Source organism: Passer domesticus, chromosome 11 (genome assembly GCF_036417665.1).
Source record: "Passer domesticus isolate bPasDom1 chromosome 11, bPasDom1.hap1, whole genome shotgun sequence".
NCBI classification, from domain to species: Eukaryota; Metazoa; Chordata; class Aves; order Passeriformes; family Passeridae; genus Passer; species Passer domesticus.
The window spans coordinates 4,158,345-4,172,484 of NC_087484.1; the positions used below are offsets into that span (position 1 = coordinate 4,158,345).

Sequence of the window (14,140 nt, forward strand, 5' to 3'; positions counted from 1 at the left end):
GATAAAGATTCAAGTTTGACCAAGTCCTGTTGATTTAATCATTTTTTAATAAAGCCATCGTTACTGAGTACACCAAGATTGCCAGTTAAGCTCTCTATATGTCGCTGGAGGTAACAGCGCTGTGATCGACAGCGGAACGGAAAAAAAATAAAACGAAACCAAACCAAAAAACAAACCCCAACCGAAACGAGGTAGGTTAAAACCAGCAACACAGACCTTGTTATGCGACACCCCAACACCACAGGCGGCCATGCTTGCAGCTACTGAGAAAGAAAACCCCAGATACGCACTGAAAACAGAAATCAACTGAGCAAGGTTTATAAGGACACAATTCAACCTGAACTAAACACACACACACGGTTCGGCACAGATGTTGTCTTTCACTGTATGTTGGGTAATTCCTAGGGAGTGGAGGGGGTGGAAAACGAGTAGATTCAGACCCTTGGCCGAAGAAACCACACATATATATATTTTTTTAAGCTCTTTACAAGCCCAATCCAGAACATGGGGGACAGGCAGCTTGTTCCGTGGTCCCCATCCCTGTGCCGGCTGCTCCCGCACGCCAGTGCCCGGCTCTGGACTGGGGGGAACGAACACCCACAACCTGCACCAGCTTCAGCAGCTGCATCCCGGGAGCCTCTGCAGTCACAAATCCCCCTCAGGGGGGAGCACGGGGCTCCTCTGACCGCTCCTCTGTCCTCTCCTCCTCCGATCCCCTGTCCCGGTGCCCGTGGCCAAGCCCCAGGGCAGGTGGGCACCTCCGGAGCAACAAGAAATGGCACCTCTGTCCCTATCAAGACACACCATTATGTGAAGATCCATATAGAAATATGGATTGACAGACTTGACAAAAATGGTAGCTGATTTTTATTAGTCTAAGGCTAGTAGTTTAGCCATTTAAAATCCATTTCCCAAAAGAGGGGAAAAAAACCTATTATTTTTTCTCTTCTTTAAAAATCCGTTAAGCCGTTGCTGCCAAAAGCAACATGTAAATGTTGGTGAAGGCAAAAGATTTCTAAAATTACCCAGCTATATGGTTATGGCCTTCATCACAAAGATAAAAGGTACATTTATTGTGCTGTCTCTCACCAGATTTAATTGGTAACTTTACAACATACTATATATTTGATGCTAGCAGGCAGACAGAATTAAAAACAGACTTTTTGACACTGTTTCTTTCCCCGTTCTTACAAAGTAGGGGACAAAGAAAAAGTAAAACTAAAAAATAAAATAAAATAAAATAAAGGAAAACTCATAACCCACTATAACACAGCGTAATCAGGAGACCTCGGGGGGTCCAAGCGTGAAAGTCCATCCCTGGCTGCAGTCCCTGCCCCGGGGCTGGCGGCGCCGGGGGAGCGTGGGGAGGGGGTTCCTCCACACCCGCCTCTACAGTGTTAGTCCACGTGTTTAATGTCCTTTAAATTAGAAATAATGCCATGGCGGTGAGTGCCAAGTGCTCCTCTGTTACCAGTTCATCATGGAGTTTCTGTTGAGGGTCATGAAAAACACTTGGCTGCTTCCTCCGGATCTCACCGATGCAAAAAATACCTGTTTGGAAGGAAAAAACGCTTATGAATACTCAGGGGATGGAGCTAACCCATGCCAGACTGGGATTAAACTGAGCCACTCATTAGTAAATGCAGTAATTAAACCTCCTTCTCCCTCACTACCAAAGAGTTTGGAATGCATTGAAAATACCAGGTTTATCACATTTTATTGCCACAGCATCATTTATTATGAAGTACTAACAAAAAGCTGCTGTCAGTGGTTTGGATCTTGCTAAACATTCACCATTTGGTCGATACCTGCTTCAGTCTGAAATGGCTTTTTTTTTTGGAAAAGTCAGTCCTGGTATTTCAGCTATTCCTGAAAGTAAAGCCCAGAAAATGACTTCCCTTCAACATGCTCAAAGTGCAGAAACATATCAGCATTCTGTATGAATAACAGGGGTGTTGGTGCTTCTGGCACGATCCACCAGCACTGGATTCCAAGGGGAGTCTTAAAAAAAAAGTAAGTTATAATTTGCAAATATTGAAGGGAACTATCTGAAGCCTCTGTCCTTCATAAAACAAAAATTTACTTAATCTTACCAGTTTAACCAGTTCTCCAGAAAGAGAAACATCTCAGTTTAGTATTTCATACCCATCAGTGATCAGTTGGTTCCAGTATTTTAGAAAGATCACAGTGGTTTTTTTCCAGCTTTGTTAGAATTAGATTACACTAAAATTAAACTTAAATTCAGCTTCTTGGACAGCTTCTCATAACCTACTCAACTGCAAAGTTAGGATACATCTTCCTGCAGAGCTTCAGCCTAGCTCCATGCCCCAGGAAGGGCAGAACTTGGCTAATGAGCAGCTGTTCACTACAGTGACCATGGCCTCAAAGCTCATTTACTGCATTATTAAATCCTGCTCTGGGGACACAGCAACTGGTTTCTTCACTGGCTTTGTGATCGTGTCCATTATGAAAGATCTCCCTGCTGCTTGCTCCTGACTTATCTTAGTGAAACCTTGGGAGAGGTGGGAACACCACCTGCAGAAAGACCTGGGAATTCAACCATCTCTTCCATACAAAAATGCCTTTTCCTCCAGCAATTTCTCCTCATTCCCTGCCCCCCTTCCAACACCTGTGGCAGGGGGCATCTACGTGACAGCCATGCAACTCTGGGGACCCTCCAGAGCAGTATTTATCACTGCTGTCCACAGAAATGCATGAGGCTGTAAGAGGAAAATAATTTAAAATGCATCAAAATGTTTCTGCATCAGAGCTCAAACCAGGGTCACTTACACACCCTTGCTAATACTCAACTTTCAGAGTTCTCCTGGCAGCCTCAATTTAATGTTCGGATGAAAAAATTGGGAGAAAGTCAAGCCAAATCTCAGCTAGATGGAGAAGAGATCTTGCAGGCTGAGGTCTCCATCCACTGGAGAAAATTAACTGGGAATAGTCTTAAGGGCACTGCTTATTAAACAGAACCTTCAGATTAATTATTAATCTCAAGACAAACCAGACATAAGCTCTAAAAGCACCCTGTAGCTCACAGCACAGATACAAGCTTTGAAGTGGACTTACCTTATCATTTCTTTCACATAGAAACTTTAACCTTTGAGCTCTCTTGTGCATAAATACTCCATCCAAATGTCCTGTCTCCACTGACCGGATTTCAATAGCTTTCTCTCCCCAGCCCATTATTTGATTGGAATGAATGTAGGCTGTCAAAAGGAAGCGTTTGGCAGGTGTTACAACTTGTGTTGAGTTAAATATTATGCAATGGGCAGAAAAGCTTTCATAAGCTGTTACTCAAAGCCTAAGCAGATCAATGGCAGAGCTCTGATGGCCTGCAGGGACAGCAGCCTTTTCAGAGCACTTTTCATCCACAAATTTAAACAGAAGCAGCATCACTTCTGGTTTAGCAAGGTGAGGAGCTGGGCAGTGTTTTGCCTCCATGGGTTGTGGAGCTGAGCAACAGCAGAGCCAGAAGAGCAACTCAAGAGCTCCCAGCTCCACACCCAGCCCCGCTCCACTCAACACAGTATCCCACCAGTGCAACAGCTGGCATTATCTCACATTTATCTTATATTTATCTCATACTCAAAAAAGTTCAAATCTTCAAGAAATTACTTGCTTTTATCATGGAGGACCAAACTGCACAAATTTAGCAATTGCAGTGGCTTGTACTTTAAGCAGGTGAGGAGGAAGGGCTGACCTACCCACGGAAGTAGGCATTTCTCCCCACTGGAGCACCACGTCTTTAGTTATCCGTCCGTAGGTGTTCACGTAGACTCCCTCGTCCTCATAGCACACCAGCATCTCCATCCCGTCCGTCTTGGGCAGGATGACAATGGCGTGGGGAGTAATATTGCCCTGAATCTGCAGGTAACACAGACCCTGAGAGTCAGAATTACACTGAAGGGAGAAAGGGAGCAGGGAAAAAAGCCCAAACCAAGCAGAGAACAAAGCCCTCCCTGCGTTCCCCACACAGGCACTGGGTTTCAGAGATAAGCCTGAAGGGGAATAAACTGTCATGTTTGCCCTGCCATCAAAGCTGTCTGACACAGCAAGGATAAACAGGTTCAGCAATTACAGACAGATCACAACATACACGCCCCCAAGACTGATGGCTGACACTTGGCTGGAACACAAGTGAGTGACTGAGCTGATGAATCCATCACCAGTTCAAATCAAGGTAAACAAACTCCGAATTTTATAGGCAGCCCTAGGGAGGAAATATCCTATTTTTTAGCAATCATCCTCTAGCTCCAAGGGCAGCTGCATTGACTTTCCACCCATGTCTGCCCTTCCACAGCTAAGACAACACAAAACCATCCCAAACTGCCCCTGTATTTCTTCCTCTGCTCTTCCTAGTTCTCGCAGAGGAGACAGCTGCTTGGATCAGATGCAACAATTCCTGCATTTGTTTAGTGACACAGTTTCTCCTAGACCAGTTTATGGTGGGCCAACAGTATAGATGGAGTTTAAATGAGCCAACAATGAAGTCCTACAGAGAGCTCCATTACTGCTCCGTGCTGTGTACAGACAGATTGTCCTTTTTATGGGACATAAAAAACACTTTACTTTAAACTTTACTGCTCCTGCACGAGGACAGGAACAGCCTGTGCAGATGAACATGAAGTATGTGACAGCCCTGAGTCCTCTTTGAGTGAGTGCAGCACTGGGAATGTCACACCCACCAGTGTCCCCACTGGTGAGCCCCTGGGAGCCTGCCCAAAGCTCACTGGTGACCTGTGCTCCTCAGGCAGCAGCACTGCCCAGGTACTCACGTGAGATGGTATATAGATATCATAGGAGTTCCCAGAATCCACATCAATCACATGGAAACCAGTGTGGGATCCAAAGATAACCTTCAGCCTCTGACCCTCTTCTACAGTGAGATCCACGAGCAACGGCTTGTGCTGGAGATCTGCAAAAGACTTTTATAATCCCTTCCATGAGCATCACAGAAACAACAAATCCCCATTGCAGCAGCCTGATAAGCTTTTGAAATCATATTTGTTTGACTGTGTTTCCTACTAAATATGTGGTTATTTATACTCCTGCCTCTCTGTTCCCCTGTCAGATGCCTCAGAGGGTATTCAGCCATCCCAGCAGATAAGTGCCCACCCTTGCCAAGCCCAGCTCTCTCTCACAAGAGCTCGAGGCTAGCACAAGGCCTTGGTCTCTAAAGGAAGGAGACAGCTCAATTTTACATGAGTATGTGCTCAGTCTCTCCCAGCAGAGATCCGTGACCACCCACCCCCTCTCTTGGCAGAGATCACTGCTCTGCTCTGGGCAGCTGAAGTGAGTCAGTTTAGCAAAGACCTACTTTTCCCTCCATCTAACCTGCTGCAGCAAGGCTGGGACCAAGCCCCAGCCATGTCCAGACCAAGCACCGTGGCTTAGGTGCTCAGCAAGAGAGTGACACAAACACCTGTGGGCAGCTGGATCCCAGACCATTTTGGTGCTGCTGAGCTCTCCATGTCACTGAGCCCATCTATTCTGGCTTTTGTTCAGAAAAAGCAAATGTGACCTAACACTTCATAAGTCCATTTGTGTTGGAAAGATGTAAAATGAGATTACTCAGCATGAACATCTCCACAAGGCATTGCCCTTGTGACTTTTCTGCACAGAGCATGGGATGAAAACTGCTCTGAAGGACTAAGCACAAAATACCCACTGGCAGGTTGGAGAGGAGGAAGGTCTCACTGAGGAGACCAAGGCAGGTGAAAAGGAAAAAAGAGAAAGAGGGGGTCACTCTCCCAAGCTTTTTGTCTTGAAACAGAATGCAAACTGCAGAAGAAGAGAGGACCTTGCAAAATGAAATAGAAAATCATGACAGCCTATTTTTGTGCTGTATGTTAAAAATTAGTCAGAGAGAAAAAAACCCACCAAACACAAAAACTTCACAAAAAACACCCACCAAAATCCCCAACTCAAGTTTACTCATATGCATTTGATCAGCTTTCTGCAAATTCCTCAAGTAAAGCCTGCTAGCATAAACTAATAATAACACTTCATTGTTGGCTGCAAGCAGAACATATCCAATCTCTTCAGCCAGCAGAGATCCCATCTCCCGTGCCTGCCAGGCATCCTGAGGAGCTCAGCTACATTAGCAAGATGCTTTTCTGCTCTGCAGAGTACAGAAACCTCATGTATTTACAATTACAGAGTGTAAAAGACAAACATACCTTAAATGCCATAAACTTGTGATATGGTTTAGGAGCCCAAGCGTAGATCTCTACAGCGTTCTTTAAGGCAATCACCAAGAACTTGATTCTTTCATATTTCACTAAAGTAAAAACAAACCCAATTTTAAAAACATTCACTCTCTTTCCAACAAATCTCAAGAACAGCTTCTCAGGCCATTTGATTCTCATTACACAGAGTCCACCTAATGCATAAAGATGAATTCCAAATTTACTCGTGGCTATGGTCTGCCCATACTTTTAATATCAAATTGTCAGGTCAGACCAAAGACCAGAGAAGAAAACTACATCTCTTCAGACATTTATTTCCACTCACCAACTTTGTAGTGGATGCATCCCTCCAGGTCCCCAACTGTGATCCAGCCCTGCTTCTTCTCCACCTCAGGGTCATTGTGTAAAATCCTGTTTCTCAGCCAGGACAGGTAGTACACACGCAGCTTGTTCTTCTTTCCTGTTGGCAAAGGAAATGTCTCTGTCAGAGCAGAGCACGTTTGCATGGACCCTCTTCAGGTTTCAGTGCTTATTTTCAATCATGAGATGATAGAATTTAAGGCCATTTCATGATAAAAGTAATATAAATAGAAATTGAAAATAGTAATTTAGTTGTTGTGTTGGGTTTTTCCTTGGGAAGAAATATATGGAAAGCAAAGCCCAGACCTCTGGGCTGCAGGCAGACACTGGAAGAGCCAAGCTTTTGCTTCCCACAGGCTGGAAATATTCCTTCTCCTATAAATCAGTGTTCACAGAGGGACTCAGTGGGGCAGTGACCCCAACCCTCCTACAGCTCAAATCTTATCCAACCACTCAACTACTGGATTTCTTTCCTTCCCTCTCCATCACACAACATTAATTCCACCCTGGAGATGACACAGGAGCTCCTTGGCCTGAGACAGGCACTGCTGTTTGCCAGCAAGCCTGGTGCTGGGCTCTGCAATGCTGAGGGGCTGCCAAGTTTCTGCACTGGTGCCTGCTCTTGGATGCTGTGACAAGGCTGCAAAATCCCTGTGGCTGCAGAGCCCCCATGACAGGGACAGAGCTCACACTGAGCCTGGTGAGACAGGACCCAAAGGACAGACCCCATCTGCTCACAGGTTTCCTCATGTCCCCAGGACTCCTTCTCAGCATCATCCTGGAGTTTGCTATTCCCATTCCAGCTGTACTAAACCCCTTATCCCTACAGCTGGATCCCAAAAGCACAGGGGAGCAGCAGTGAGTTTAAAGCTCTGGCTGAATGGGGGGAGCAGGAATTTGCAGGTGAATGCAGTGAGGCCAGAGCGTCTTAACAATGTGAAAGGAAACAGAAGGATGCTATCAAACAATTTCCTAATGAACACTTCTCTTGCTGCCCTCTGTGAGCTTTGCTGGACAGGGATCAGCAGGAGAAGGCTCTCTCTGGTTGTCACCCATGTGCTCCTCAGGGCTGCTCTGCAGGAGGATGCTGGGTGCTCTCCTGGGAGACTGGACTACAGAGGTTTTGCTTTTTTGTGGCCAGAAATCACCCCATGAGCTTGATATGAGCACTGTGGAGCTCCCCACTAAACACAGGAACAGTGAAAAGCCTGTAGCCCTCCCAATGCTTGGGACAGCCCAAGCACATCTGTGGTCTGAACTGAAATCTAAAGCCATGGATCACAGCTCCCTCAGCCAGAGCCAAACACACCCAAAAGCAGAGCTCTCTGCCCCTCAAGCTGTGACCTTCTCCTTTGCTGGGCCACCTGCCTGTATCCTGCACCTCCCCTTCCCTGCTCCAGGAGAATGGAGATGAAGTGCAGTCAGCAGGTGAAGGAAGCAAACTGTTGAAAGCAGATTAAACTGGTTTGATTCCAGAATAAAACCACCTGCAGCTCCCCTGGGAGCTTCCCTCTGACACCAGAGAGCACGTTCTGTCTGAGCTGGCACCACCCAGGGCTTGTGCAGGGCTCGTGGTGAATGATGGGGTGAAAGCAGGAGGGGAGCACCTGATATTGTCACGAGGACGTTGAGGCCCTCGAGCACGTCCATCTGCTGGAAGCGCCGCCTGTTGATGAGGTTGTAGACCTTGCCCTGCCCGCTCCTGTCCAGCAGCATCAGGCCGTTCTCCGTGCCCACCAGCAGATTCACACCTGGAGAGGACAGCAGAGGGCCATGGGTGCCGGGAGCCACGGCTGCTCCCAAGGACAACACCCCGAGCTCATCTCTGCTGCCACAGAAGTGTGGCTGAGCAGCTGAGGTCACGGGCAGGAAGGGTCGCTCAGCAGCGCGGGGGACGCGACCCTTGGGGGATGGAGAAGGGGCCAAGCAGAGGCAGGGGCACATTCCCACACATTCCCACCCCGGAGCCACAGGGAGGGCAGGGCTTACCCCAGAGAGCAGCACAGAGGATCTCGGAGTTGAAGCGCTTCTTGTACTTGCGGATCTCGGGGGTGTCGCTGTGGGGACGGATGTTGGTGGGGTTCACGTTCACCACCGAGATCTTGCGCGCCTCGTTCAGCTTGGCCTGCTCCTGCCTGAGCAGCTCGCTGGTGAACAGGGCTGGCAGGGGAACACAGGAGGACAGGGAGGGGTGATGAAACAGTTAAATGTTCTGGCACGTCTTTTTGGGGACAGAATGGTAATATTTGGTTTATTTCTCCATGGGGGAGTCATTACTGTGTTACAAGATATCAGTTTGCCCAAGCAGACAGGAGGGTGGATTTCTGCTGCTCCCTATTTCCTCCCAGATCTTTCTGGTGGCATTTTGCTGGTGGGGAGAAGAAGTTGGATGGCAGCTAGAGAGGGTAAGGATACAGACACCAGCTATGTCTGGAGTGAGTGAATGTGAGAGGTTCATTGGGTTATCCAGGCTCCCTGACCTGCTTTCCACAAGGCCCTCCCATCTCAAACTGGCCACACTGGCTCTTACGATTAGCAGATGACTCTTCATCCTCATCTTCATCTTCATCAGTAGGTGAGGTCTGATACACTCTGGTGTCCACAAAGGGGGTGAAAGAGGCTTTGGTGCTACTTCCCATACCATACTAGAAAATGAACAGCAAGAGAGGGCTCAGTGCACAGAAGTAACACCTGTGTACATCTGAGACTTTCTAATCAGCAAATGGTGCCTGCATCTGTGCTGCCCTTTTTGAGCCCTCAATGAACATCTGCTCCTCCTCCCCATAACTAATCAGAAGCAAACATTAAATTGGATTTCTGTGTGTTTGTGAGTGACAGAAAAGGGGAGAAGCAGGGCCTGGCTCTGCTCTCTCCTCACAGGCAGAAGCACAGCCATGAGGACAGTCAGCAGACAAGCCACAAGGCCAAAGGCAGAAGCCAGGGCAGGTAAAATCCAGCCCAGAATCACAGAATCATTTAGGCTGATCATCTAAGATCATCAATCCACCTGTTTACTTGTCACACACATGCCTTAAACCTTCCCTGGGACATGAGGCAGGCGAGGGTTTGCTTTTCCCACTTTCCCATTCCTGCTGAGGCTGGCAGGATGGTGCTGGGAGTCCCTGTGAAGCCCTGGCCTGGGGCAGCTGGCACAGTTTTAAATTATGCCCAGCACTTCAAGTGGGACTGCAGAAAGGGGCATTTCTAAGTTAACAAAACTTAACCTGAGGGTATTGCAGGAAATGTCGGAGCCAATGCTTTGCTGAGGGAATCTGGGGATGAACAAACTGCAGTGTCACACTGCTTTCTTTTTAAAACCACTGCTTTAAGGCAGAAAACAAGGCTAAGACCTCCTTCCAAGCAAAAGGAAATCCTTGCCTTTGGAGTCAAAGTGATGTGAATTCCCCCCTTCTTTGAGCAGCTTATCCTTCCTACTCCAGCATTTACCCAGGACACGCTTTATGGATGACCTCAGTTTAGAGCTGCAACAGCAGCAAACCCAGCTCACTCTGCAGCACCTCTACAGCTCACATTTTTCTTCTCTGGGACATTGTCCTTCTTCTGAAATAAATCCTCCTCAGCTTTCACCCAGTCACCAAGCCCTGGCTGCTCCCCATGCCCAGTGCCACAGCCCCTGTGTGACAGCTGCCACGGGGACAAGTCCCCCCATGCCATGGGGAACACCACCACCCTGGCACATCCCCACTGAAACCAGGCTGGGCCTGTGCCTGTCCTCCAGTGATCCACAAATGGATTCAAGGGCACAAAAAACCAGGTGTGGGAGCAGCTTCGTGGCTCATGACTTTTCCAAGCATTTTGGGGCTGGCATCCACGCCAGCATCCATGCCAAAATCAGGCTGTGCATCCTGCTTCCCTCCCAGCCCTATTCCCTGTCAGCCTGGCTGTTTCCATAGAAACAGGATGGATTTCTAAACAGAACATGGTAGCTGAAGGAGTTAACAGTCTGCAGCAGGGAAGGCTGCAGGCACAGACACCTCTGCTTTGTGCTTGTCTCCTATCCAAGAAATACACAGAGTTTTTCTCTGTGCTGAATGTCTTTTCCATAAAACAATAGCAATTTAAGGAAAAGAAGATGTCAGTTTTTTCAGGGATTTCCAGCTGAGAGCCAGGTGCTTTCCAGCAAATGAATTACAAAGAAACCCCTCATCCCAATGCACTGAGCATTTTTCCTTGCTCACATTCAGTTATTCTCCTCAGAAGATGACATTTTAATAGCTTCCAAGGCTGATATTTAAATATTAAGACTTCATCTTCCCCCAGGTCCTGTTCAACAGCCTATAAACCTGTGTGGTGGCTTACAAAGAGCATCAAGCTGCAGGCTGAGGTTGTGCTTGCATGAGTCACCTGGAAGCCCGTGAACAAAATCCCCAAGTTTCCACTCACACCCACTCCCTGCTCAGTCAACTCTAAAAATACAATTTTAGAAATGGAGAAGATCTTTTTGGTGGATATTCTATAAATGAATACATTTAAACCCAATCCCAGGATGACTGTGGAAGGTGTTACTTTCAGGATCGACTCTCTCATTCCTGCTTTTAATGCCAATGAGGAAACAGATAAAAACTTGAGGTCAAGTCAGGCACCATCTGTTCTTACGTTTTATCAATGCCCAATTCCAAGAAATTTTTATTTTTATACAGCTAGTAAAAGCACATCATAGAGCGAGAACACCATTTTTATGAAAGAACATAGGATGGCAGAATTTTTGATGTACAACCTACCAAATGAAACAAAAACATTAAATACAATAGCCTAATTAGCACCAAATGGGTTGATTTCTCATGGGAAAAATGAACGGTTTGGTTCCCACAGCTAAGGATGGTAAGCTGGACACATCAATTCCCTTGGTTTATTTGTCACATCTTGTACTAAGACTTTTTACACTTTATTCAATTTTAATGTTCAATCACGTGCTTATAAAACACCTACCAGAGAGAAATATTTTGCCATGACAGGAAACACATGACTTTAAAAGTGTGCAGGCTTCTTCTACTCTGAAGAACAACTTGGAATTTTGTTGGCTTTGGCTTTTGGTAACCTTTTCAGTCATGATCATTATCAGAGGTTGCACAGATGGAAGCTGGGCCCAGTTGAAGCTAATGGCATCACTGGCTCTCACCACTTCCTTTTATATCCAAAAGTGTCAAAAAAAATGGGGCTTTCTTATCAGTTGGCAGCACTTGTGTCACACCACCAGAACTCCAGCTGGTGGGACAATAAATCCTTGTCCCACCAGCCCCAGGCCCCTATGGCAGTAACCCATCCCATTCCCTCAATTCCCACTACACTCACCCACGGGGACCAGAAACGGCGAGAGGGAAGAGCCAAGAAAGGCAGGGAGGAAAGCAGGAGAGCCCCGTCAGGGGGCAGAGATGTTAATGCTTGATTTAAAAGCGATGCAAAGGAGGAAGAGGAGCCCCCCACCACCTACTTCAGGCACCGAGTCCATGTCCTGCGCATGCGTGGAGCCTCGCCCCAGGGCCTCGGTCGGCGTGCCCGCCGGCGAGTGGCTTTGCTGCACCAGGTCAGGCAGATTGATGTGACCTGCAAAGCCATTGCTGGCTGCGTGGCCAGAACGCTTTTTTTCACCAGAGGTCTGCAGAGACACAAGGCATGAGGAAGAAAGAGAAGGGAGGGGGGAGGGAAGAGAAAAAGAAGAGGGAAAAAAAAACCCCAAACAAAACGAAGTTGTCGGCAGTCCCCCGGCTCCCAGAGCAAGCGCAGGAGAAGGACCCTCTCTGTTCCACCCCATGCAGCCTGGCAAGCAGCAAACCAAACCCCCCACTCCAGAGAATTAAAGACAGGATTAATGACAAAGTCAATGCAGAGTAATTAGCCACGAAACAGCGAGAGAAGCCTGGTCACTGTTGGCTGGAGACGAGGAAGGTAGGGCAGATTCTGTGCAAACCCCATGGCCAGCTCTCCTCCCACATGGCCCTGGTGACAGCAGAATCTGAGCTCTCAATCAGCGTTAGCCTGGACAGCTCTGCACAGCTATGGCAGAGAGCAGCCTGACTGCAAGTGCCAGCACAGCCCTGTCCCATGTTTCTGTGACCCAAACCAGCAGTGAACAGCAGCAGCAGAGGAGGGGCAGAACAACCAGCAGCTCGCCCTGCACACAAGGGTCCTTGGGTTTCCACAGGGTTCCCCTTCCTTTTCATCCCTCCCTGTGCAAGGCAGGTACTGGGAAGTTTCTCCCTTTCTAGTTTATTTTGCCATTTTGATGAATCTCACCTACCTGGAGCACATCAATGTGATTGTTACAGAGATTTACCCATTTGCTGGGATTTGTGGAAACTTTAACTGGGCTCACCAAGCCCCTGACTAGTCCTGATGACATTTTTCTTTTGATTGCTCATTACCATCACCTTCAACCACACCTTGCCATCCCACCAAAGAGTGAAAAGCTCTTTGCCCAAAGCCCACTGACCTCAGTGAGGCCATCCTCTGATGGCCATGGTGGTAGGGGGTAAAAACAGTAAGCACCCAGCACAAGGCTGCAGTTTGGATTTCTTATCATTCTCCCCCCAGTGGGGTTTTCCAGCTGTTTGTCTTGCCCACGCCTTTTAAACCCTTCTGCATCCCAGTTCCCATCCAGCCCTGCTGGCACAGCAAGGGTTTTACTGTTGTGATGCTGAACACAAGCTCATTTCAGGAACAGCTGCCTTGGTTGAACAGGGCCTTGTTCTCCCACTCACCCACATTTCCCTCCCTGATTTAGGGATGTGCAGAGCTGTGGGGATCCCTGCTCTGAGCAGCTCCATCCCAGTGAGGGATGGGGTGGACTTTATTACTACCCCCTCCAAAACTGATGGAGAAAGGCAGCAAACATACTGTGACTTCTTTTGCTAACTCACTCCTCTCTTTCAAACTTGCATTTATCTTTTTCATTCGTATGTGAATACATTAGATAAATGGAATTAAGAACTAAAATGCAGTTCAAGTCTAGTTTACATGTGATCTAAACATCCCTCCTTTACAACTGCAGACTCCAAGCTCCCCTCCCTCCTTCTCCTCTCCCATCCACCTCCCTGATGTGATTCCCCTGTTCCCTAACCATGAGGGCCTCCTGCTCTCTCACCAGGAATCCAGCTACCCATCTGCACTTCCACCAGCATCACCAGAACGTTCCAGCAGCTGGGAAGTTGAGAAACACCGAGGGAGATCTTCCACAGCCACTGAAGGTGCCTCCTCTGCCTCACTGCTGAACCATCCCTCAGCATTGCTCCCACCACAGCCTCACCTCTACAGCCCCTGGGGACGAGGGCTGACATCCATCTGGGATGCCCAGTGCCTCCCACAGCTGGCTCTGAGCAGGACCAGCTTCTGCTAAAAGCCCCCAAATGCTCCACAAACACTGCAGGCCTCTAACAGTCCCAAAGGCTGGGAAGAAGAGGCCAAACTTTGGGCCAGTTCCAAGTGAATTCACTAAGCTGTAAACTGGAGATAACTCCTGCTGCCTGCAGCAATGGTGGGGTTACAGCAGAACATTTGCAGGAGCCTCCTCCCGCCCTGGCACTGCCATTCACTGCTGTTTGTAGTTCTGAGAAACATTTGCACTT

General features: G+C 47.8%; 1 protein-coding gene across 5 annotated transcripts in view; it reads right to left on the minus strand.

Annotated features, from left to right (window-relative positions):
- Window positions 1-29: 29 nt before the first annotated feature.
- The window catches only part of TNIK (TRAF2 and NCK interacting kinase), a 148,158-nt gene continuing 134,047 nt past the window's right edge, over window positions 30-14,140 (minus strand). For 4 of the 5 annotated variants that reach the window (XM_064385233.1, XM_064385236.1, XM_064385232.1 and 1 more), the window contains 10 exons: window positions 12,010-12,174; window positions 9,088-9,202; window positions 8,547-8,717; window positions 8,165-8,308; window positions 6,523-6,657; window positions 6,189-6,289; window positions 4,785-4,934; window positions 3,714-3,873; window positions 3,076-3,215; window positions 30-1,551 (listed from right to left, as the gene is read on the minus strand). In XM_064385233.1, coding sequence (XP_064241303.1) covers window positions 1,468-1,551; window positions 3,076-3,215; window positions 3,714-3,873; window positions 4,785-4,934; window positions 6,189-6,289; window positions 6,523-6,657; window positions 8,165-8,308; window positions 8,547-8,717; window positions 9,088-9,202; window positions 12,010-12,174 — 1,365 coding nt within the window. In that variant the 3' untranslated portion in view covers window positions 30-1,467. The remainder of the gene's footprint in view (window positions 1,552-3,075; window positions 3,216-3,713; window positions 3,874-4,784; window positions 4,935-6,188; window positions 6,290-6,522; window positions 6,658-8,164; window positions 8,309-8,546; window positions 8,718-9,087; window positions 9,203-12,009; window positions 12,175-14,140) is intronic. The other variant, XM_064385234.1, reaches the window with a different exon arrangement.